General features: G+C 49.6%; 1 protein-coding gene across 1 annotated transcript in view; it reads right to left on the reverse strand.

Annotated features, from left to right (window-relative positions):
- Positions 1 to 755: 755 nt before the first annotated feature.
- The window catches only part of LOC137903138 (CUB and sushi domain-containing protein 3-like), a 180,189-nt gene continuing 155,157 nt past the window's right edge, over positions 756 to 25,787 (reverse strand). Inside the window, 35 exon segments of the mRNA XM_068747273.1 lie at positions 756 to 915; positions 1,447 to 1,582; positions 1,855 to 1,942; positions 2,145 to 2,281; positions 3,148 to 3,306; positions 3,698 to 3,757; positions 4,364 to 4,543; positions 4,651 to 4,762; positions 5,196 to 5,269; positions 6,736 to 6,909; positions 7,111 to 7,284; positions 7,371 to 7,550; positions 8,734 to 8,910; positions 9,065 to 9,247; positions 10,912 to 11,085; positions 11,525 to 11,710; positions 12,360 to 12,545; positions 13,344 to 13,517; positions 14,772 to 14,945; positions 15,154 to 15,348; positions 15,703 to 15,888; positions 16,425 to 16,613; positions 18,123 to 18,281; positions 18,364 to 18,552; positions 18,632 to 18,745; positions 18,851 to 18,931; positions 20,146 to 20,291; positions 21,750 to 21,927; positions 22,147 to 22,335; positions 23,464 to 23,673; positions 23,801 to 23,917; positions 24,165 to 24,234; positions 24,679 to 24,797; positions 24,867 to 24,971; positions 25,703 to 25,786. Coding sequence (XP_068603374.1) covers positions 756 to 915; positions 1,447 to 1,582; positions 1,855 to 1,942; positions 2,145 to 2,281; positions 3,148 to 3,306; positions 3,698 to 3,757; positions 4,364 to 4,543; positions 4,651 to 4,762; positions 5,196 to 5,269; positions 6,736 to 6,909; positions 7,111 to 7,284; positions 7,371 to 7,550; positions 8,734 to 8,910; positions 9,065 to 9,247; positions 10,912 to 11,085; positions 11,525 to 11,710; positions 12,360 to 12,545; positions 13,344 to 13,517; positions 14,772 to 14,945; positions 15,154 to 15,348; positions 15,703 to 15,888; positions 16,425 to 16,613; positions 18,123 to 18,281; positions 18,364 to 18,552; positions 18,632 to 18,745; positions 18,851 to 18,931; positions 20,146 to 20,291; positions 21,750 to 21,927; positions 22,147 to 22,335; positions 23,464 to 23,673; positions 23,801 to 23,917; positions 24,165 to 24,234; positions 24,679 to 24,797; positions 24,867 to 24,971; positions 25,703 to 25,786 — 5,219 coding nt within the window.

Here is a 25,787-nt window from a genome sequence, read left to right on the forward strand (position 1 = left end):
CATTTTGTGACATCCTCTTCAAGGACACGTTACGACGTGTGAGCATTCTGCCTCCGTGATCCTCACAGCGAGGATTCGTTCGGTACAGCTGGAAGAGACAACACGGTACAAATTGAATCGACGTGTTTGTTTTTTGTAGTGCGATTTATCCCCATGATGTACAACCATGGCCGGAGCACTCTTTCTATCGCTCTCTCTTCCTCCGGGCTAGTACAAATGATCTCAGAGCTCCGAGTGGGTCCTGCTTTCCAACCGTCTGCCTGCAGTGCGAGATTCGGCACCGGGTTATGACAACACGTCGAGGTCGAACAAGCGGGTCATGGCTTAATCATTACCTCTGGTATCTGAGGCGGTGAAGAGTGAAGCCTAGGTCTGGCTTCAAATTTAAAATCCACCCATGACCAGTCGAGACTCCAGGATAGAGACGGATAATAGTCGGGATAGTCTTCCTTAGGGTTGCATAACGTTTCTCTCATTTGACGTCTTGCTGCGAGTCGAAATTGGCTGTGTTGCGTCTATCGAAGGTGTTGATAGATCTGATTGGCAGATACGAAAACGATGCAGGTGAAAAGGTTCTGTTTCAAGCGGACATTTTCCGTCCAGCTCGGCGAGATCAGGTTCCTTGACTGTGACTGAGGTATCGATGAAAAGACCACGTTGCTGACGACGTTGAGGCTCCCGTTCCCTCGGCCTCGCACCGAGTGTGGTCCCCTTGGATGTCCAAGTCAATAGGTTCAAGTGAGGATAATCGATTCTCAAACCATGGTGCAGACGGTATTTAGATTGGGATCAAATCGAACAGCCTTGCCCTCCACAGCCTTGGCGTTGGTGTTGTACATGGGGTTCTCGAAGGCGGCCTGGCCGTTGTTGTTTTCGTGGACTGAGCAGCCGGTGTATTGTGTTTTTGGTGTGGTTCTGTGGAGACAAATGGTACAATCTTAGCGTTGTGGAGTTATTCTGATGCTTTCTTCATCATCTGGTGGTAGTAATGTAACCGAGTGGCCAGTAGAACACAGCGAATTCAGTCTCGGGAGTAGAGGCACAATAAACAAGCTCTAAGGAGGATTAGGGAGAGCGTTGTGCTTTTTGGGGAGCCGAGTGAGAGTCTAATCAGCCCATCCAAAACTAATTCCTACAGCAAGCTCTTTTTTTTTTTTTTTTTAGATATTTTGAGTTAACACCAGTCAATTGCGCTTAAATCATATCTCTGAAAAATCCAATTTAACACCTCTTAAACAGAAGTCTTTTTCCAGCGCGGTTCGTCTCTTAGCACCTCAGTTACCGTTTTCATCAATCAGACGGCTTCTTCCAAAGTTAAATATGTCTCTCTCCGTGAAACAGAGGACTTAACCACGCTATGACAAAAAAAAAGTCTTCATTTCCATTGCCTTAATTTAATGGAGCTACCCTTAAATTGGATGCTTTAAGCCTCTTTCCAGCGCGTACCTTTGTTTGTAGAGATAGAAGCCAAAGCCGGTGAATATTAGAGCGAAGAATGGCACCAGAATTGCGATAGCCACAGAACTGCTGTTGGTACCAAGCTGGGGGGGCGGGGAGTTCTGACTTTCCGACATATTCAGACCTGTTGGATGCCAAAGAGGGGAGTTATTGTCCACACGGCTCGAATGCGCAAGAAAAAGAGTTGATGCTTTGAAAGTATTTCCTTCCAGCAGAGACGCTGGTATTGTCCACTGCAAGAGGACACCGTAATGTCGTCCTTATTAACAAAGGGAAGGACCTCGATGTCATTCTCCATTGACGCACATTCTTGCTTTTTTTCAAAATGTATAGAATCCAAGCTGCCGTATCGAGAATACATTCCTCATTCGTTGCTGCGGCCTCAGAGAGGATTACCTAGTCTTTGCAGTCCGAACTGTCCATAGTCCTTTCCCTGAATGAAGCCCTGGAATACATAACTAGAGCCATCAGGCTCTGCAGAGACCTGGAGAGAAGAGGAGGATGGGAAGACATGACAGATGTAGGCTATAATGCCCCTGTGTTTAGCCAAGTTGTCACAGTTGAGACGGTCGGAATGGGTTTTACTGGTTGTGTCGCTAAGATAATATAAAGATAAGTACCTCCTGGTTTAATTAGAGCACATAAACATTCTTAGTTCATGTGGATCTAGCTTAATTGAGACTCACAAATCCGTCCATGGTCCAGGAGTCTTCTATGATCTTGGCCGGGGAGACGGACGAGTCTTTGGACTTGTTTGCCTGGTTGACATAGTTCACCTGATACATCAGCAGGAGAAGCCTGGCCTCAGCCGTCTTATAGACTCCTACAAAGGACATCAGGAAGGGTGAATCGGATCAGTGGCTTAAATCAGGTAAAGATAAAAAGCAATCTGAACGCAGCTGAGTGATAAAATAAACGCTGATTGAAAACAGGCAGGCGCTTCAATATGAGCTGCACCTCCCGGTAATATCACAAGTCCTCTGTTTTCACTTTCTGGCCACGTACATTTAAACAAACGACCTACACGGAGTCAACGCGGCGGCTTCACGCATAGCCTGTTTCTTCACGCCTCCGGCCTTGATGCGTAGCTCTGCCGGATGCGTCGCACGTCATGCATTCGCGCAGGAACACCGCCGTCTGCATTTGAAGCAAAACCCGAACATGGACGTTCAAGTCCAACGGCACCGGATCTGGCCTTTTTGGTGTCTGCATGGGCGCAGCTTTGACTGTTAATGATCTAAAGCTGCTGCTCTAAGCCACAAGATGAATGCTAAAATCAGGTAGCCGCACGCCATTGCGATATCATGTTTGTGCTCGCCGCCAACTCCAGGAGGCAATTCTAGCTTCAACCAGATCGGTGCTTTAATCGGGTCTCAACCCCTCCCCCCCCCCCGCTGATGTTGTCGTAGCGCCCTGGGATGTCTGCGTGAGAACACGTGCACCAGCGAGTTCGGGGGGGGATATTCGGTAACGTCGATAAGAGAGAAAGTAGAAAAATACAAGACGGCATTAGAAATTAAGTAAACCAATGAGCCACAGCAGATGTGTTCATATCGTCCAACAATCGACGGAAGACATTTCAGTGTGCTTCCATCAGTATAATCGTGACATCCAGTGTGACCGGGACATTTCCTGTACAGCAACGCACACTCTGGATGGCGTGGAGGCTATAATTATCTATACACATGCCTGAGAGGAGAAGGTCCATGTTGGTGTTGCTAAGGGAGACGTTGACTCTCCCCGTGCTGGAGTTGAAGCTGGTGATGCTCAGCGTCATCGGCTGCTTCCTCCCACGGTAATTATAGGAACCTTTCCAGATGTAGTTCGGAGCAAAGACGTCATCTGGAACTACAGAACGGAACGACGACACATCTTAGAACCGAACAAAAGATTCTGACGGGGGAGAACACAGAGATGCACGACGTTTGGAATATACTGCTTATTGTTTCGTTGTTCTGTACATTTCTGCAATCATAAACTCGTGTCCACGCGTAGTAAGATTGATTGCGCTGCGTGGAACTCTTTCATGAGCGGCAAGAAAAAGCACAAAGTGTGCAGAGTGTGTGTGTGTGTGGGGGGGGGGGGGGGGGGGGGGTGTTTACAATGGAAAACTAAAATAAAGAGGAAAACAATGCAAAGGGGTCGAGCCAGAATTCATTAAGCTGCAGTGGATGAGAACAAACGGGACGAGGAATGACGGCGCTGTGAGCCCGGAACAGGAAGGACTCTGCGAACGGACCGTTCAGTTTGGGGCTGGGAGTTCCTGTTGCTGGTTTTGCTGGTTTCTTCTTCTCTCCAGCTGCAGACACAAAGCAAAGGGAAGGGCCCTGCCCAGTTAAGTGTGGGCTCTCGGCTTCGAAGAACATTTAAATATTTAAAGTCCGACGAGAAGAGCTATTTGCTGCGCTAATGCACCTTGTGTTAGCAAATTAGAACCCGCCTTTAGCCCCCCCCCCCCTCCCAAAATAAATGTGTTTCACTGCCGATTTGTCGGAAGAGTAATTGGGTTCATGTCCAAACCATTCTCATCCTTTTTAAAAACACTTAGTTTGGCCAATCAGGAGGGCTCCTAGCGTCGCCTTAAGATGCAGCCAGCAATTAAGGACAAGCACGGGAGGAGGAGGAGGAGAATTTGTGCTCGACTCAAATTGGATCAGAGTGCTCAAATATTCGGGTGGAATATTACAGCCATGATGAAGTTTGCAGTTTTCCCTCATCAAACTTCATCTGTTTGCATTGTTGCTTCCTTGAAATTGAATCTCTTACCTCACCTGTTGGGACCCATCCAGGTGAATCTAATGCACGATGATATGTTATCTGTTTTACGAGTGCTGCCAGACCAGATGGTCCGGCTCGGGAAGAGGAAGCGCTACCGGTACATCGACATGGAAACGGGATCTTTCACCTCGGCATACAGGCATCTTCCCCGTCCACGTCCCGTCGCTCTTGCAGACCCTGTGTTCAGAACCCCCTGCCAGGAAGTAGCCAAGCTGACAGCTGTACACCAAGGTGTAGCCAAAACCGGGCAGATCCATGCCCACCACGTCCACATGGAGGGGGCTCTCCGGCTGCTTGCAGGCGTGGGCTGGATGGTGCAGAAAAGGAATGTTTGCGCGTTGGAGTCGGATTCTGACAGTCTTAGCATGCGCGCGATACAAGCTAACGGGCGGGTGCGGCGTGCGTTTTCCTTACGGATGCACTCGGGCTGCGTTCCGCTCCACGTCAGATCAGGCTGGCAGGTTCTGGAGGAAGAGCCCTGAATCAAATGTCCCGGCTGGCACTGAAACGACACGACGCTCCCGACCTGTGGGGACACAAAAAGTAAGATCGGAGTTTCGTCATCTGAAAAACCGCCGCGTGCGAATAAAAGCAGGTGGGGGTGGCGTGAAGGTCTGTTGCCGGGACACGGCTAATGTTCGGGGAGCTAATGTTAGCTTTGGCTGATCATCAGGATGGATTCGCCTCGGAACAAGAACTCTGAATTTTAGCTCGAACTTTCAGGAGAACTTTTAAGGCACAGGAATCATGATGTCTAAAAGAGGATCATAATAACGTTAGTGGGCTCTTCAGAACTTTTTAGATTTGTTTCATTGCGCTGCTGGATTGTTTGTTTGTCGATCCGCGTGATCCGAAAGTTTTGAACCGATAATAATGACTAAAAAAGTCCAAAGTGTTCAAGAGCCAAACTGCAAGCTGATGTCTTGACTGTTTTCAAAAGTCCCAGTGACGAATCTCACCTTGAAGCCGAACGTCCGGTTCAAGGAGCCGTAGCGTGGCGTTCCCGGGTTATCACAGCTGGTTTTGGTCGGCTCTGGAATAAACAACACAAACACGTCGGTAATTACGCGCACACCTGAAAGAGAGATTCATTAGCGGCAACATTAGTCCTGCGACTGTCTCCTCTCCTCTGTTGTCATGGTAACGGCAGGGCATGTATCCCAGCCGGGCAGCAGGGGGCAGCCACGCTTCATCAGAAGACGAAGCTGTGTGTGTGTGTGGCAGGAACATCAGCATGTAGAGCACATCCCGACGCAGAGCTCGATTCAATACAGCTTCCGAAATGACAGATTCACCCCCCCCCCCCAATCCCTCCTCCCTCGCCCGTCTTATTTAAAGGGCAGGCTGCTTCGGCTCAAAACTCATTCTGTTTCAGTCACATAGTAATACAGATCACACACTAACATGCAGCTCCAATCGCTCACTAATAAATCACACACACACACACACACACACACTGAGTCGCGTCACGTTTGTGTGGATGTTGGGCAGCCTCCCCTCTCCTCCTTCTGTCTGAATTCTTTACGTCAGAGCGAGGCCTTTTTATTTGACTCCTTCTACTCCCCCCGGCTGCTTTGAGCTTCGATAACACCCAGCTGCACACACACAGATCCGCACCGCCACAAAAAGCTCTCATTTATTATAATTCATCGCCGTACTCGATGTTTAAGCGCCTGCTTGTAATCGGCCACATGAAGTGGCCCTCCGAACGCCACATGTGGCCGTGAAGTGATTCAGTGGCGGCATTTATGTGTCCTACACGACGCTGATTTATTATAGATGTGCACTATTACACACAACGGTCAACTGAGGCACTTAGTACTTCAGTGAACGTGTTTAAATACTGCAAAAAAACTGTAAAAATAGATTATTTACCAACGATTTTATTAAAGAAGTAAGTGTTGGTGTTGCCATGCGTCATGGAAACGGTTGCCGACCTCTGCTTTGGCGCATCGGGGAGAAGAACTCCACATCCGACGTGTTTGTTCAAGGTAAAGCTGTTGATACGCAGAGCTGCGATTTTCACCCGCTGTTGTTGAAAGTTAATATAATTATTTATGATTTAGATATAGGTTCTGTTTAACAGTGAAACCAGCAGAAACATCAGAAATCTTTTCAGGCTCGTCCTCTAAAGGTGTGTTTCTTTGGTTGATCGATTGTTGTTCTAATAAGTCTATTTAGCCGTAAGTTTCACAGAAAGAAAAGACGCTGTGCTGGACAAACATGTGAGCAAACTGAAATCAGACAATCGTTATGAATGGCTGCGATCATTAGGAGGCGGCGGCATCGCAGAGCGGCCCAGACTCCCTGGTGAGTCAGGGATAGCACACTCAATGACGTCCTTTCAGAAGTGACAAAAAAACACACTAATCGACACCAATTATTAGTAATCAAAAGGAAAGCGACGTGAAGAAATGACGCGACTACCGGAGTCAAAGCAATCGTAAAAGCGTAATCTGTGCGAAGCGTCGTTAAACGACCACGAGTGATTGAACTCACCGATACAGCGCGGCTGCGTGCCGCTCCACGTGCCGTCGCTTTCGCAACGTCTGGTTGCCGTGCCGACCAGGATGAGAGGAGTGGTGCAGCTGAAGGACACTTCTGATTGGTAAATGAAACTTCGACCCTCCCTGAAGCCGCCGACTGGAGTACCGGGGTCACCACAGAACTTGGCTGCGCACACACACACACGCGCACACACACACACACACAATCCAATTTCAGCATGTGGGGTTTAAATTGCTGACGAGCACACGCAAGGTCGAAATGTTGCTTCTACTTGTAACATATGGCTGGTGTGTAAGGATAGATGGTGTGTGTGTGTGTGTGTGTGTGTGCGTGAGTGCGTGTGCGTGAGTGCGTGCGCGCTCTTACGTAAGCACTGCGGCAGCATCCCGCTCCAGGTGCCGTTGGCCACGCAGGTCAGCACGGCTGGGAAGGACAGCTCGTATCCAGGTGAGCAGCTGTAGCTCACGCTGCTGCCCCATTCGAAGTCGCTGCCTTGCAACGCCCCGTTACCGATGGCGTGGGGAGCCGGGCAGGTCACCGCTGTGGGAGGAGGGGGGGCGGAGCTTTTAGTGACTGCAGGCGACGCTCCATTGTAGTGTTCAAGCTTTGTTTCAGAAGATGCTCACCCCCACATAGAGGCATCGTCCCGCTCCACGTCCCGTTCTGGGTGCATGTCCTGACGGGCGATCCGTCCTCCTCCATCCTGTAGCCCGGCTGGCACTGGAAGGAGACGTTCTGACCTATCGTGAAGTCTTCTCCGTAGCGAAGGCCGTTGGCCGGCACGCCCGGGTCGCCGCAGTTTATCACTACGGAGACGAAGAGTCTTTATCGTGATTTTATTCAAAAAAAAAAAACACAACCTAATAAATATGCTTCAGAATAAGAGTTCGGCTTCAGGATTCCAGTGTGAAGAAACTTGACGCGAACTAACCAGAGCTGCATATTTATCTGCTCGCTCTACGCGGCTCTGCTTATTTTTAGTTCCAAATTGTTCTGAACTGCTGACATTACACGGCCGGCGAGTCTGTGACCGGACTGTAAATCCTCCAGTTCAGTTATGGGCCTCATGAATGAATCAACAGTGATATTAAAAATGGTTGAGGTTGTCCCGGGACTCCTTTAAAGAGCATTAGGATTCCCTTGACTGCACTTACAAAGCGCTGTCCTTCATAGTCTAATAGGCAGTTTAAATGATTCTAAACCTACCCCAGATACTGTCAGGCCGCGGTAAAGGATCTACTGTAAAGCCTATTACCTCAAAGTCAGGGATTTTCTTTCTGTCTAGTTCCACATATTGCAGCGCTCAGCATTTTTTTAGCTCTTTGTTTGATGCTGCTGGAAATTTCTGAGCTTATTTCTTTGCTCGTTGCATTAAACGTCACCGAAAGTGATGTCCTGAAAATGCTGCAACAACCCTTCCGTATCGCGTCGGTGAATTTCACCAGAGGATACAACGTCTTAGCGAGTAAGCCGCATGCTAATTGTTAGCGTTGCGTGCCGCTCTCGCTGCTGTATTTATCCCAACTTGCAGATTTTATAGTAAACATGCATTTCATACCAGAGTGTTATATTTTACAATTACCAGTATTTACTTTTGTGGATTTAGCCCAAACCCGAAGCAAATTAGCTAAACGGCAATCACGTTTTTTTAATGTCCACCTGCAAAGTCAGGCGCTTGAACATTTGAGGACCGTTTCATTCCTCAATGTCTGAGCCGTCGCAGAATCATTTAAAACGGGGGGGGCGCAAATGGGCTGGAAAGGGAAACTGGTTGCCGCACACCAGCCGTTTGGGGGTATTTATGGGCTGCGGACTTGCAGCCTCATTGCGAAGCGGGCATTTAATACCGATTATGTTCAGTCGGTGATGCATAAAGCCGACATTTTGCTCTTAAGCCTCCGAGTTGCATTATGCGAGTTCACATTCGCAGGAACGCAGCTGAATAAAGACCTTTTGCATTCATTAATCGGGACCCAACAGGAGTCTTACTGGTACAGTTGGGCTGCGCTCCAGACCAGGTCCCGTTGGCCTGGCACTGCCTGGTGGTGGCGCCAGTGAGCAGGTAGCCGTCCATGCAGGAGTAGATGACTGAGTGGGAAAATGTCGTTCCATCCAAACGAAAAACTCTGCCATTACTGGGAGCGCCGGGGTTCCCGCACTGGACAGCTGGGGGGGGGGGGGGGGGGGGGGGTAAAAGATGGAATGAAAGGGAGAAGGTGTCGAGCATCTCGGTGAGCTCCAGCTCTAATGCGATTATTTAAGGAGACGCTGCCTCCTGTGGCGGGTCATGATAGGCTGAGATTAAGTTCATGCTTCCTACGTTTGCAGAAGGGCTGCGTGCCGGACCAGGTTCCGTTCGGGAAGCACATCCTCTCCGCAGAGCCGATCAGCTCGTGTCCCTCCGAGCAGCCGTAGTGAACCTTTGAGCGGATCCTGAAATCCGTCTGTTCTCTGGATCCTTGGGAGGGAATGCCAGGATCGCCACAGGAGCCGGCTGTGTCACCTGAAGGGGGGGGGGGGGGGGGGGGAGACGGAGTCAGATCTTAAACGGTGAGAATCCAATCACAAATGTGACGGCCATCGGGGTGGGTCCAGGCTCGCGTTTGAAAAGCAGACAAAGTTCCGACTTTTTTGTTTTTTGCTGCTGTTATTATTAGTTTATACATTTTTGGGACAGGAAATGACACGACTCGTACTTCCCACATGGTTGAATTTCTCTTTCTTTTGCTGAGTATAGCACTTGTAATACATCACGAGTTATTTGAGACGCCATTGGGAAGGGAACGCGGCGGCGTGAGGTGATTATGTGTTAGCGCTCTCCAGGGGGGGCTGAGTGTGTGATGGCTGCGTACATATGTTGGTGACAAGGGTCATACGTTTGCCTTAAGAGTGTGTGTGTGTGTGTGTGTGTGTGTGTGTGTTGTGCAGGACGGAAGCAGTTTGTGTGAGCCTTGCTCTGTCCTTGCAGAAACGCCTGGTCAGCAAATTCTTCCTGACAGACTGGGCATGCTCCGGGGAACACACACACACACACACACACACACGCACACACAGTAATGTAATATTCTAGCAGCTCTTTCCTTTGGCCTGTGATGGGGGGGCGGGGTCAAGTTCAGAGATGCTACGGCGCCGCCGCCATGTAGCTACAACCAACAAACGACGACACCGACCGTCCCTACTTGGTAACAATTAATAGTACATCCCCCCCCGGATGTAAATGCGGCCGCTTGAACGGCGTTTACATCATTCTTTGCATCAACGGTCGCGAGGCAGAAATGCCGAGCAAGCGCTTCCGCCGTGGGCTGAACTCGTACCTCAGCAGGGCTCTGCTACAGCTGCCAGGTAAAAAAAAAAAATCACGAATCGGTGCTTTATAAACTCTTACCCTTCCTCAACCTGTGTCTCCCCGAGGCAGTTCCTGTAAACAACAATGTCTTCTTCGTCGACTTGTCTGGAATGTGTGTTCAGTCGGTTCGTTATATAAGCAGCAGCCGGGAGCTGCTCAGCGCGGAGAGCAATAATCAGCCAGCCAGCCAACGGAGAGCCTTCTAACTTCGATTGTTCGCTTTGCGTGATGGAAGGGAAGGAGGCTTTCGGTCTAGAGAGCTATGCATGCACGCTAAAATCCACCGGCGATGAACTGAAGCACTTTCCACAACAAAGGCGGTCGTGCATCGACAGCTCGAAGCTTCTTCTCGACGCGTTTAGGCAGGTAGACCCGGTCGAGTCGGTTCAAAGCGAGCATCAGGACGGTAGAACGCCGCACCGGGTTCCACGCCCGCCGGCTACGAACGGCAACGATTCCCACAGGTTGGGAGATTGGAAAAAACGTCCCCCACTTTGATGAGTTTCGGTTTCTGCTGTGACAATCGGATGGTCGGAATTTGGAATCGAGGTTTACTGGCAGCTATCAGCGGTTCAGGTTGGGGGGTGTGAGTACCAACTGAGCATCATTTAGACGCCACAGCCTACCTGAGGATCACTGTTGACCACATCCGAACCTTTCATTTATTTTTTTTACCCGTCTTCCCACTCGGAGACGCTGATATGTTCTCTTTTCATGGAACAACCCTGCTGCTGAGCCGGCGTCCATTCCTATCTATCCATCTCTCTCTCTCTCTTGCCGACGGGGTGGATGGGAGATTCGTGGGAGGTTGCGATGGTTACCGGAGCAGAAGGGCATGGGGGCGCTCCACATCCCATTCAGCTGACAAGTCCGGGATGATTCTCCTTTCAGCTGCCGTCCTCCCAGACAGGAGTACCGCGCCGTCGAACCAAATGTGAACTTATCGCCGCTCAGCACGCCGTTAGGGGGGGAGCCGGGGTGACCACAGTCTATCACTAAAGGGAGAGAGAGAGAGAGAGGGTGAGAAGAAGGGAAGACTGTTTGTTTAGACTCGGCACAGTAGAAGAAGGTCAAAGAAAGCAGTCGAGAACAAGAAGGAATATTTAAAGGAGTGGAAGGTCGGAACCTGCAGTTCTCCTTCCGGGAGATGGAATCTGCTCCATTACACAGGCTTTTTATTTTATTTTATAGAAAAGGAAAGCGCGCCAGAGGACGATTGAAGAGGAGCCAGAACTTGCATTAAGAAGTGAGGAGAAGCTGAGAAATAAAGGTGATGGGTTCGATACGTTAAACGTTCTGATGCTAAGCTAGCTCAGTGTAATCACCAAGCTCAACACTTGATTATGTGTCAAGTTGGAATTTGAGGAAGACTCTCGAGCGGGAAATGTCATCAACAAAAATAAACACACAAGCTAATCTTCAAAGAAAACTAACCGATGCATTCCGGCAGGAGCTTGTCCCATTGGCCGGTAGGCTGACAGGTCAGCACTGGCGATCCAAACAGGTAATACCCCGGGTTGCAGTCGTAGAAAACCACGGTGCCAAAGGTAAAGTTTCCGTGTTCTATCTTACTCTGTCGGATGGAATTGGCAGGAATACCTGGATCGGAGCAGTTGACCACTATACACAGAGAGACACAAAGACGGACACGCACAAGGAGATATAAAACAGCATGTGTTATTTGGCATGAACCAGAGAGGGTTGCGCTGTCCCCACGGTTCCACTAGGGGTCACTCCGTGGAATAATACCGGCCACACCCTGAGCAGGATTGATGTTCAAAAGGGGGACGGAGGTGTATTTGTTTCTCCTGGATCCAGCACTCGTTCACCATGATGGCTTCTTTTTTATTTATTTTTATTTTACACGATTCGCTGGCACTCGGTCCGTTTACTGGGCAGAGCGCCGGTCGCTTGTATAAACGCACGCAAGCGACGCTACCGTCGTCGTCGCCGCGGAAGCAATTATGTTTTGGGTTTAATATTCCACTTAAAAACGAGGCATTTCCATTCTGGCGCGTTGGAGCCAGGAGGGGTCCGAGGCATGCAGGGTAATAAATCTACCTCAAAATGTTGTTGGATATGGAAACACTTGAATTTAAAAACTTTGTCGTGAACGCTGGCGACGCCAGAGACGTGCAAATCGAGCACATTTCGAGGTAGAACTGAGATGAGATGGAAATGGAAAGGTTTGCTGGGACAAATAAAGATCGGCTGTGAGGTGGTTGTTGAAGGTTATGCATAAATAAGCTTAGGGGTGAATACACTTAACTCTTCTCCCCACCTTTACACGTTGGGGGCGGGTGGCTCCACTGCCGGTTGGCCTGACACTGAGCGCGTGCCGGCCCCTCCATTTCATAACCCCGGTTGCAAACGAAGCTGACCACGTCGTTCAGGTTGAAGCCGCTTCCTACTGTGCGACCGTATATGGGGCTTCCTGGGTGGCCGCAGCTGATGGCTGTGAGGAAGACGGTGGAAGTCGTAGAATCACACACACACGCGCACACACACACACACACACACACGCCCTGCAGCGATACGCGTGCACAAATGCGCACAAACGCGCACAAACGTGCACTAGTGCACGCATCCTCATCATTTTGTTTGCGCCTCAAAACAAGAGCCTCTCATTTCCATAATTACAGTATAATTTGGCTGCAAAATGATTTCCCTCAATAACTCTTGCATGAATAACTCCAATAAAAAACAACGAACGCCACGGAGACGGGTGGAGACGCGCGTTATCCCGATCACCAAGAGGTCGAGGCAAGAAGCCATTTCATGGAGGAAGTGAACTCCCCCCCCCCCCCCCCCCACACACCGGACATGACGACGCACCGGCACCGCAGAGCTACAACCCTGGTCACTAAATAGTTCGGCTAGTCAATCGTCAATCGTCTATATATCTGGCACTGATCATCATCGTCTCTTTAGTTGCTGCTTGCAGAACCGCTGCGTGTGAAATGAACCCCAGAATACTAAATGGTTTTACGTCCCTTTTGTTTAATTTGGACTTTCCTCCCTTCAATGAAATTTGCCAGTCCCCTGGTGGAAACCTTGACGAAGGACTTTTTAATCTCTTTGTTCGTCCAATTACGTCGTGAATGATGGATGTCGTACGCCGCGGGCGTCCGGCGATCAGCAGGCCCTGCCTTCAGATCCACCGTGATTACATTTTGTTAACATTTCAGTTCTCGAGTGTTCTGCCCACATTTCTTGTTCATATAGAGTTTGGGCGAGCGCGCGCCGTTCTTACATATGCAGACGGGCAGCTGTCCGGACCACTGGTTGTCTTGGAGACAAATCCGAACGGACGAGCCGATAAGTCGGAAGCCAGGCAGGCACTGATACACCACCGTGTCCCGGTATCCGAAGTTCTCCCCGATCACCTGGCCGTTCACGATGCCTTCCGGGATTCCACAGTGACCGGCTGAAAGAAAGAAAGAAGCCCGTAAAACCGTGTTTCCCTGACATTCCAAGTCTTGCCTTGGCAACGCCGAAACCATCGATAAAACATGGATGAGCTGATTGGTGGATTTGATTGATTTTGATTGGCGTGTCTTTGAGATCTCGAGCATCCTTACAGTTCATCGTTCCCATTGGATGTCGTTCCTGGAGACATTTTTAATGTTTTAATCAGGCCCACAGGGAGGTGGTTCGTTGCTAAGGACGACGTAAACTTCTTACAAGCAACCGTTAAACTTTAAAAGTGGGAGCACAACAAGAACTTCACAGAATCAGGATCCCTCCCCCCCCACCCCCCCCCGAGGGAATCTGTATCCATCGTAAAAAGCATCTGAATTTAAACTCCACCTTTCGCTCTGCGCTGAAGAAGAATCGACTTCGCCTGCCGCCGCAGACGACCGATCGGAATTCGCGAGCCTTTGCTTCCTCGTCAGATTGATTCCCGGAGGTGGGATTGATTCACGCCGCTGATGCACAAATGTTTTAAGGAGCCCAAGTAAAAGGAGGAAATGTGTAATTTCTCTCTGAGAGTTTGATTGAATATTGATTTTGTTCTTAAAAGTAACTTTAAAAAAAAACAAAACCTGCTTTCTCCCTCACGAAGTGAGACGGAGAGGGATGAGAAAAGGTCGCCACGACTTTGAGGTGTTTAACGACACGGTGGAATATTTAAATGATCATGAGATGACTTTCTTTGGGTGTTATCTGGGAAATCAAAAGTGTCGTGCGTGCATTTTTTAAAAACTTACTGGTTGTATGCTTTTATTGTGGCGACAGGAGACAGCAAAAAAAAAAGAAGCTTTTAAATGATTATTTTTTCTGAAAATGTTTGTGGCACCGTGTCGAGCTCAATTTATCCGACTCCTGACAGAATGAAGCCTCCTCATCAGTTTAGGTTAAGTCTCTTTGAACCCCCCCCCCACCCCCCCACCCCCCCACCCCCCAGCCTGTGAAGTATTCTGGGAAGCGGCGTTCCTACTTTGGATTTGTGGAGAAGTGACAGGACTGTGTCGTAACATCTGCTGCCTCTCTATCTGGCGCGCCGACAGAAGAAAGCAGCTGTTTGTTTCCGGCTTACGTGAAACGCTGAAACCGAACGCGCGGCCGCCGCTAGCCGCCGACGGAAGGGAGCAGCTGCTGCAGCCGTTATCGTAGCTTCCTTTCTTGGCCGTCCTCATTAGAATGACCTTCAAACTCGATGCTCTGTCCCACCACGTACCTAAACATCGCGTTTCCGTTCCGCTCCAAAGCCCCGATGACAAACACTCTCTGACGGCTGACCCCGCCAGCATGAAGCTGGCGTCGCAGGTAAAGATGGCCGTAGCGCCGAAGGTCGTCTGAGTACCAATCTTCTTCCCGTTGGGCGCCGACGGGAGCTCGCCGCAGGATATAACTGAAACACAGCGCCAGACGCGAGTAATTGAAAAGCAGTTGTGCACCAATTTAGTTAATTTGAGTAGCTGGTGGTGCTCGTTGGTTCCAGGGAGGGATGCTACTATTCCTAGCGTGTTGCAAATCACACACATTTGGTGCTCACGTTTTAGTTTTTTCTCCTCGAGGCTAAAATAGGAATGTTAGCATCGCAGCTCAGCTTTACTCACCTTGGCAGTGCGGTCGCTCATTTTTCCAGCTCCACATGCCATTGGGTAAGCACTGAATGTGGGCGGGGCCTAGCCTGTAGTATCCCGGATCGCAGGTGAACACGATGCGAGTCCGGTACTCGTAGTGCGAGCCGTTGACAATCCTCCAGCGGCCGTGCTCCAAGGAAAACGACCCGATGCTGGGACACACCACGACTACGAAGACGCCGAGAGCAGAGAGAGCGTCGCAAAATTAATCTACAACGTGTAGGGTATTAATCAGCCATCCGATAAAGCCTGATAAAGTATCACAGATGTATAATAATGACTTAATTAAAAAATAATAATTCTTTATCCAGTTTTTCTTTTTTTAATTGCTTGATCATGTAATATTCAAAGCTCCCCTCCAGTCAAAAGGGTAATTTCCCCCCGTGCAGTTTAAACATTTGATTTTAAGAGCTGGCTCTGAGCACGAGTGGCAAAAATCACAATTTAGTGGTCAACTTCGCTCCAATTCGTTCAGGAAACACAACGATCTAGTAATTCCACTTCCTCCTCGGCGCTACCGACCAGAACATCGCGGTATCTTGTTGTGGTTGCTCCACGTTCCGTCGGGCAGACAGATGGCGGACGTCGGCTCTTTACTGGACAGTCTGAACCCGTCATTGCAGAAATAGGAAACTCGGGTTCCGACGGAGTAGTCGGCTGTTAAGACGCCGCCGTTTATAGGCGCCTTGGGCGTCCCGCAGGACACAGCTGAGGGAGGACAGGTACACACTGGTTAAGAAGACATCACTCAGAGAGACGCACAGAAGCCCTGATGCACAATTACACCTGTCGGGTAGACTTGTTTGATGCGCCCTTCACTGCGGGATGTTTCCGAGGAGCGGAAGCCGCCAGCGTAAACAAGCTATCAAACTAAAAATATAGAGTCAAGCGACGCTTGATCTCCGCTTCCAATCCATTCCGACACAATTACGTCCGTCTCTACCGTCCACAGAGGTTTGAGTAAGACGGGTTTGTAGAGCGTCGCGCCGTGTAATTACACACTGTTGACAATCTGCTCTACATCCTTCATTTGACTTTGCGTCGACGCGGTGATTCCCGTGGGTGTTGGATTTGCGGGATTAGAGAACAGCAGGTTTGCCCATTTCTAGTCGCCAAAAGGAAGTTTGGGAGGAAAAAGATTGGCTGTACAATGTAGGAGACGATTCAACCACGGATGAACCCGCCCACAAAATGATTTTCACGTAGGTCTCGGTGACGAGCCAAAAACGCACAAATGTGCAAACCTTGACACGCCGGAACGGGGGAGTCCCAGGCGTGGTAGCCGAGCGGCGTGCGGCGACAGGTTCCGGTGGCGTTCCCGACGAGGCGATATCCGCGGTCGCACGCCCAGCGGACGACGCTGTTGACGTGGCCGCCGGTCTGAGAGGAGATGGAGCCGTGGGGAGGGGAGTCGGGCGTCGAGCAGTACAGCGCTGGAGCGGCGGGAAGACGATTTAAAAAAAAAAAAAAAAGACAATGAAATGATGTCACAGAAAGGCTGGTGATGTCATAGCTGCATTCGTTTCACCATCATAAGGCAGCGTTACATATGCGTGATGAAAGATCACAGAATTTCACTGCATGCAGATACAGAGTTAACGCGCTTCATTCAGGGCTTCCGTGTCAGTGACATCAAAGCTTTCGTTAGCGATCATTGCTTCATTCAAACGAAGCAGGAGGCTCGGCTGAAACGAACTGGAAACGCATCGGGCCTGTACTGGATCTGGACTGGATCTGTACTGGATCTGTACTGGATCTGGACTGGTTTCAGCTCTGGCTACAGCAGAGTGTTAATGAGATTTAAAAGTGCGTTCTCGCTCCCAGTGCAGCAACTCAAAACACTGTTTTTTTGCTGATTAGGCTAATTATGCCCCCCTGCTTGTCTTAAAAGGCGAGTAGACTCCGGGACAAACGGCATGACTGCCAAACAAACTAAATAATGAGGCTTCGTCCTTTTTGGATTCAGAAGTCGATGAACTGAACTACAGTCGGGCTGCTGCGTGTACACCGGTGGCGTGCTGTTGCCTCATACCGCCTCTCTGTGTGCCCGTCGTTATGGACCTGCGTGTAATGATGTCGGTGTATTCGCAGCATCCAGGAACGGTTCCGTTGTGTTGCTCAGTTACAGCATGTAAAAGCCGCCGCTCCGGAACCAGCGCCACGTTTAATTGGGCAGGTTGCCCGGGATGTAAACGCTCCAAATTAGACAACGGCCCAAGAATAAGTTCTTAGCTGGCTTAAAATATACACATCACTGATGAGCCTGTTTTATTCACCCCTGGCCCGGTGTCATCTGCATAGTGGCAACAAGGCAAGGCAGCAGTTAAGAATTAAGAACTTTCCTTTGTGTCGAGAGTCTGTCTGGGATTTCTAATAAGAGTCGCAGCTATTTCTAAAAGCACTGAAAGTTCAAGGTGGGAAAAGATAGCGCTGGTACCAGCAGGTAGACGAGCCGGGCAGCTCATTAAAACCCCTGCAGGAGGCGCCGCCTGCGGCGCTCCTGGCGTCGGCAGCATAAAACGAGAGTTGTTGTCGGATACCTTTTAGTGATCGTGGAACTGAGCGTTGATGAGGATGACTCGTTTATTTAGCATCTATAGAGAACGCAGCATTTTGAGTTCGCAGCCCTCCTGACCTTGACACGCCCTTGAATGATGACCATTGTATAAATGTAAAAAGGTCGTTACCAAACAGCATGAAAGTATAAACTGAGCATTAGGAGACGGACAGAAGTGAAGGTGAAGAAATGGCTTTCAAGCAGTTAAAGATTCGTACATTTATTTTTCCTCCTTTCAAAATCAAAACATTTTGTCGAATTTTGCAGCCGCTTTGAGCAACTTTTGATTTAGTTTCCCTTTTCTGTCTGCCTCAGTTTATTCTCTCCGTAATCCCATGCAGTATGAAGATATAGAGTAATAGTAAAGTAAAGTTGGGATACATACTTTGGTACTCACCAACATAGCGAATTTTGAAGCCTCTCTTGTTCGTGCCGTGGTCCGACGACCAGCGGACCAGGAACTGGTGACCCGAGGTGGTGAGGTTGAAGGGCGTGGGAAGGTCGCCGCTCAGCGTCGCCAGGGTGGGACTGTTGGCCGTCGGACCTGAGAGGGGATCGGGATGAAAGGATTTTTTATTCTGGGACGCGCGTTGGCGTCTTTGAATGTTTTTTTCTTCCTTTTTTACCGTCAAAGATCTCCAGCACATCGAACTCTCTCTCGGTGTGGAAACTTTCGAAGGTGATGGTGACGTTGTATCCTTTCTCTATCGTAACACTCCACGAACACATTTGGAGGTTGGGGTAGCTCTCTGGCCAACCGGGGCTCAGGATGACGCCCGACGAGTCGTACCGCACGTCGTGGGCCGGACATTGGACTGCAGGCGAAAAGAAGGGCGGGAAATAATTCAGTAAATGAATATAAATATATATATATGCATATATGCACACACACACCCTGGCATGTTGGCGGTGCTGCATCCATTTGTAGTCTTTCTCCGAGGCGACATGTCAAGATCTCGCTGCCGACCAATGAGAATCCAGGGTGGCATCTGTACCGGATGATGTCACCTGGAGACAAATGGTGGCCCACAAAGATCGGCCATTAGTCTACCTTTCAGAATCTATCTCAAGTTTGCCTCCTCCATCAAGACTCGTCCCGGACGGACGACTCACCGATCTCCAGCTCGCCGTCCTCCATCAGCATGACGGCTTTGGGCACCTCTGGAGGAGGCTGGCAGACCCTTAATTGGTAGGCTAGGGGGGGGGGCAGCAGAGAGGATGAAGAGAGGGACATTATGTAAGAGTGGTTGACAAATGTTTCCCGGGTTGATGGAGACTGAAAGGTGTGGAGTTTGTGTGTTCTCTCTGTGTGGGTTTTCCTGTTTCCTCCCAAAACATGTTTTTTAGGACAATTGATTACTCTAAATTGTCCGTAGTGTGTCAGCGTGAATATGGCGACGCATTCGGGGTGTCCTCCCCCCATAGAAAACTGGGACAGGCTCCGGCACCTCCCACGCCCCACAAACAGGAGAAGCAGCAGACGGATGGACGGAGGAGATTAAACGCGTTTAAACGAGGACCTATAGAAGTGTGTGGGCGTGTTGTGTTGAAACTTTGTTTTCCAGAAACTTCTCCTGTTTCTGATGAGGAGACTATAAAGAGCATTTTTCTGCTTTATTCAGCCATTAAGTGTAGAAAGTCCGGCTCCGGTGACGCGTGGGGCAATCTGGAGCTGCAGCGCTGCAAAAGCTCGTTAGTATAAACTCAGAGATTACGGCCTGCGCCGCTCCTAAATATATCACGTTATTTACCGGGACAGGATGCACGCCGTTGCTGTGATCGGAATTCTTCAAATCTAGTCCCTCAATGTTTGGCAGAGACGCTCAGATTCCACGTTAAAGCAGCGGTGGAATACAAAGACATCGCTGAAAACGCTGAAGGACCAAAGTAAAAAGATCAAAACGAAAGCAGAAACTAAACGGCGTGGAGAGTCGTGACAAATCTCGCCGCAACGGGCCGGTGGAAGGAACACGGCGGTGAAACACGGCGACGTTTCCACCGCTAAAGAAGGTTTATTCGCACGTAAACCAACATTATGGTGCCGTTTCTTCCCCGTTGCTTTGGAGTTTTACTGCTTTTATTGAACAAACGGTTCCTTTCTTTCCTCTCTAAATCTTCAACGCATTGAATTTTTGCAGCACCGGCTGAAAACAAACTAATTTAAATGTAATTAGAAAATCATAAAACGTGTTTTTTTTCTTGTTTATCTTGTGCGGTTAATCCTTAAATCTATAAAGTACTTTCTCTTAATTTAGTAGCTGCTCTCGAGAGCAAATAAAATTAGCAAGAGGAAGGTAAACAATGACGAGAAGAAAATAAATCTGGAATAAATCGGGAGACCGAGATGCTACGTGATGCTGAGCATAAAGGGGAGGAGCCATCCCATCCCAGCTCCGCCTCCGTCTTACCGTGGTAGCTCAAGACGAAGAAACCGGCTCCAGAGAAGTCCGAATGGAATTTGATGAGGATGATGTTGGAGGTCGAGTAGACGGATTCCAGAGCCGTGTTCCCGCTAAACTGGCCGATCTGAGGAGAGGATTGGTCCGGGCCGTCCCTACGGAGAAACCAGGAGAGGAATGCGCGTAAATAGATGAAGCCTGATCCGTTATCTCTCCCAACACAGACCCGACTCGCTTTATCCTCGTGTTGGGAAGTTTGTGAGCGTTTGATTGAGCCGTCGGATCGCAAGAATATCAAAATGTTAATCTTGACTTTCATTTGGTTCCGTTCACGCTGACATTCACGGGAAGTTACAGAATTCCCAGAGAAGGCGTGCGTGAAGCGATCCGTCACCCGGCGGGTCGGGCTCTCTGTTGTGAACATATTTTATCTCTAATGCCAGACCCCCCCCCCCAGCTGTCAGACCAGGCCCAACCTATACCGGGCCATTATCAGAAGTGTCATTAGGAAGTTAAATGAAATGATGATTTCCCGCTGCTAAGTGTTTTTGGATGAGGCCCATCCTCCCTGCCGGAGCGCGTGAGGAATCGTTCTCTTCTCTTCACCACTAATTATTGCCCACATTTACGGGTTCTGAGTGTAAGCCGACAGCGTGGGGGGGGTGTGACCCAGAGGAGCGTGCGTCGCACCGTATATGATCATTCCACTGGCCGGCCTCCCAGCATGAGCCCAATTATCAGACTGACGGACCGGACCGCCGGGCCGCCGGCTCTGGACTTGGGAGCCCGCTGTGAACATCGCACCTTTGCTTCTGACACCGGCCTCTCAGCAGGAGACCAAGTTCTGTGTCTTTGTAATGGAGAATGTGGGTTTTTAATGTCTTTTCGTACGACTGCCCTCTTGGCTTTGAGCGAGTTCAGCAGTTTAGAAACACGTGCGACTGATGAGCGGGGTCGGAAACCTGCTGCGGGTGGGTGGAGGCCGGATCAGCGGCGTTCCGGTGTTTACTGTGGGAATGGCACGTTGCTAATTTGCAGCTAAATCTCTCTGCTAAAGAAAATGAGCTGCTGCGCTTTGAATTAGCTGCGAATGAAATGCAGATGTGAAGCCGAAAATAATCGATTATCCAGATGTTGGCAGATATTCAGCTGTAAGGCTGCTTTTTGATCAGCAACAGAAAGAAAATGATCTTCGTTTGCTGTTTTATTTTGGGTGTGTCTTCCTTGTCCGGCTCTTCCTCTCTCTCTGGTAATGGTTCCAAAGTGCTGATGCAGCTCGCAGTCGTCTTTTATAGATGGCAGACTTTGGCCATAAAGAAGGGGGGGGACGGACATAAGGACACCCCTGGAAATAAATTGAGCGGTCTCTTTATGGGACTGCTGCCACCTTGTAACCAAAGGTGCGTCATCATTTAAACACCTGGGCTGACAGAGCGTCTGCTGTAGCCAATGAGGATGTAAAGGGAAGAGGAAGAGGCTTAAAGGCAGGGGGCGATGGGTTAAATGTGACAAGGTGTTTGTCTTTATATTCAGGGAGAGATGGTTGTCGTCATAGTAACCCTCATTAAAGATGACACCTTGTGTGAGCACGCTCCAGACAGAACGACGCCTACCAGACCGTAATGTAGTCGTAAATGGGCTCGGTGCTCAGTACAGTGAAGTTGATGTAGATCCCGTGTCCGGGAGGAACTCTGACGCTCCACACACAGTCCTGGAAGTTTGGGTATTCCTCAGGGTGACCGGGGGAGTAAATGGTCCCATTTAACGACGTGATGTTGCCACCGCAGAGAGCTGTGGGACAGAGAATCAACATTATTTTACGTCATTAGCATTAATATCATCACCGCCGGGGAATCTTGAGTCGTTTTCCGGCTGGCTGGAGGAGGACGTGTCCTCGGAGGACGCTCTTCCAGTCCCGTTCATGAACCGTCGGCGGGTTCTTATTGGGTTTCTGCAGCGGAGGAATTCTTCAGGAGAGTTTTAATGCTCCGATGATTAGCTGTACATTACCTTCGCATCTCGGCAGCGGGTGATTCCAGTTCCTGCTGATTCCATGCAAGCAAGTGAGGGATGCGTCTCCGATGAGGGAATACCCGGGCAGACATTCGAACGACACCGTCATCCCAACGCTGAAATCCGTGCCGATCACGATGCCGTTTCGGAAAGGCCGAGGATCCGGGCAACTCTGGAGCTGATAGGCTGCGAGAAACCAAGTAGTCAAGTCGGTGTTTCAAAAATATTGCGTAATAAAGCAAAGACTTTTATGTTTCTATACGCCCACCTCCCTCCTGGGAATTCAGCGTCACGCGTTATTGCATCAAGACGTTATTAAGCTGTGGCTTCCTTTTAATAATCAGGACACTGAATCAGATCACACGTCCCGTTTTACTGCCGTATGAAGTCTCTCCATTGGGTTCTCTGACTGATCTCTGGCAGTTTCATTCAGGGAAGATCTTCAAAAAAACACCTCGGAGTTTATGTTGCACCACCGGAATACCACCATCAAATAGTTCCCGATCGACAGGATGCAAATCAATAAATACTCGCGGTGACGCGTCCGGGGTGTACCCCCCGCCTCTCGCCCATAATAGAGCTAGGATAGACTCGCGCAAAGCGGAAAAGCAGCAGCAAAATGGACGCATGCTTTTTGTGGTTTCCTGATGGAGTGGGCTGCTTCAAGTGAAGAATAATCTCTGTAACGTCGGATGATATTACCCGGATAGGGATTAAGATTACGAGTTTTTGACGAGGTCCATCGTGCGCCGCTGGAGCCCGAACTTGTTTGAATGTTTGCAAAATTCTTTCAGATTAAATGCGACAGTCAAACATTTTAGTCGCCGCAGCCAAAGTTAAGAGTTCGGCGTGACGGAAGGAAAGACAAATATTAGCAGCAATAGTGATCCCGGCTGAAACGGCTCTGGCGGCGCTCCTGTCGGGAATTAAAAGGTATTCTTCACCGGCTGCTGCGATTCGCACATGAAGGGAATTAGCTGAAGGAAACGAGGCTATCTGCAAGACTTGTCATAATAAATAAAGGACGTCTTACAACCTTGTCAATCTCAGACGGAAGAGGAATAAAACTCATCCCATCGCAGAAATTGATCCACAAAATGAAGCGCTTGCATGTACGCTATAATTTCTTTTGGCAAGCGCTAATGTCAAGAAAGATTTTTTTTAAATTTTTATTATCATCATCATCTGCTGCTGAGAAAAGACAGATGGTTGAAAACTAAGTTGGGGAAAAACAGTTTTCATTGAAACCCCGGTGGGATGGCTCCCGGTGTTTCCCGAACCAAGGACACGAGGACGCTGGAGAAACCCGTTCACCTTGGTACGTCATGTGGAAGCCCGGTTTGTTCTGAGAGTAGTCGCTGTGGAAGAAGAAGCTGGTTTGGTGCGTGGTGCTGAACAGCGGCTTGGGGAGGAGCGGCCCGCTGAAGCGGTCGATGACGGCGCCCGTCTCCAGGGTCCCGCTGCGGATCTCCAGGTAATCGTGGATCGCTTCGGTGGAGAAGTTCACAAACTGCAGATGGATTCCTGGTGGCAGATACACGGCCGGTGACGTTCACAGTCATCGGTTTGCAGACGCCGGCGACGCCCACGGATGAAAGGAGCGATCGTTAAAACAAACCACACGGGGTTCAAAGCTGACGGCGTTCGTTACCGAAGCCGACGGGCAAGTTGACTGTCCACGTGCAGTCCAATCCGCTCGGGTAGTTGCCGGGGTAACCAGGACTTAGGATCACGCCGCTTACGTCTGTCATAGAGCCACCGCATTGGGCTGCAAACACACCAACGCACAGAGAGAGAGACAGTTGTTCATCAGGAAAGTTGTTCACACCGAATCCAACATTAATATTCTACGTCTTTGATGGATCCCGTCTTGAATAAGTCATCGGCTTAATTCCCGGCGAGTCGCGCAAAGCGATGGCGACCGCTTGCGTCATTTCTACTGCACAGAGTGCAGCTGGATCTTTATGCATGCATGTGTGACTATATATATATATATAGCATAGGAGGACGCCTACCCAGACACAGAGGCACGGGGTAGTTCCATCTCCTCACCGGCCCAGGCATGCACGTGATGTGGGCGTTGCCCTAGAAAATGTGAGATCAGACACAAACCATTCACATTTAACCGTTTGGAAATGGCCCGAGAGAAGCTTTGAGTAATTTGACTCAACGACAGGATTCGAGCTTTGCAAAAAGCAGCTGAAGTCCTGCTGTACACTCGTCCCCCTCGCCCCCCCCCCCCCAGACCACCGCATACATTATTCACAGCGGTCGTGTGTTTAACAACAGCAGGGAAACCCACCCGAGAGCAGCGGTTCCTTCTGATTCAGCTTAAATCGCTCTGGCTTTGTGCAGCCGGGGAATAAAGACGGTGAACGGCAGCAGATCAGAGACGCGGCGGCCTTGGAGGATTTTACATACATATCTGGCAGTCGGTTCGCATTAAACGGCTGCGTCTACGCTCTGTGCTGGACCAACCGTCCTCGAGGACGTTGACCCGAGCCCGTGCGGGGAGGATTTAGTTTTTACCTGAAGAGAGTATCCTTGTTCACACGAGAACTGCACCACGTCCCCGACCATGAATCTGTCTCCGTGTCGTATCCCATAGCTCGGGATGAGAGGCTCCGGACACGACTCCAGGCCGATAGCTGGACGGGGAATGTCAAACTTAGACCTCAAGCATTCGCCGCATGCATGCATCCGGAGCTGCATGTTACCTGTATATTCCAGGTGGAAACCAGCAGCTGAGACGCTGATGTCAGAGCTGAAGCTTAGAAAGAGGTTGTTGGATGTGCTATTCAGGAGCGGGGGGATGGTGGTGCCTGGAAGGGGGAGAGGGGGGGGGGGTCGTCTCCGTTATCTGACAGCAAAGGAAACAGCAAAAGGCTCCCAAACCCTCACTTTTTTGTTTGTTTGTTTGTGACACGTTCTCCAAGGAGGGAGAGCGGAATTACTTTTATATGAGACATCTGCTTTATTCCACTTTAACAATTCTGGCTTGACCTACTTAGTGCGGCACGGAGAAGTAGAACGTGAAAAATGGTGCTTTGCAACAGAGCTGTTCTGTCCCAGCAGCATAGAGGATGCCCTTTAATGCAAAGGAATATTATCCCACTACAATGCAGCAGCGCTCAGCGTTTCCTGATACGAACGAACCACTTATAGAAGTTGTGTTTTCTCAGCGAAGTGGGTGGAAAACCTGAATAGTTACCATTCAGGCCAATCTTTCCGTTCTGTGGCTTCTGTGCCAATGAAAGCTATGCATACTCTCTCTATATATAAATATACATATATATACTCTAAATGATCAGTGAATCGGGCCAACCGATGCCTTTTGCGAGGGGACTTAATTAGAAGAAGTTTTGAACAGTTTTTTACCTGAAGAGAGTATCAGTAATTTCAGATACACAAGCGCGTTTTCCTCACTTCCTGCTCCGTGATTCAGAATGACGCCGGTTAAACGCTCTGAGCGGGGGAGTCGCCCGGTTCGCATCTCGTTTACTCAAAATATCACCACGAATTGAGTCCGCGCAGCCGGCGTAGCCCCGTTTACCGGAGTAGCTGCCCAGTCTCGGGGCGTGGTTGTCGGCGCCGTCGTAAAAATCCAAGGAGTCCCAGTTGTGCTCGGTCGCAAACTC

The sequence above is a fragment of the Brachionichthys hirsutus genome, chromosome 13, assembly GCF_040956055.1.
Source record: "Brachionichthys hirsutus isolate HB-005 chromosome 13, CSIRO-AGI_Bhir_v1, whole genome shotgun sequence".
Lineage (NCBI taxonomy): Eukaryota > Metazoa > Chordata > Actinopteri > Lophiiformes > Brachionichthyidae > Brachionichthys > Brachionichthys hirsutus.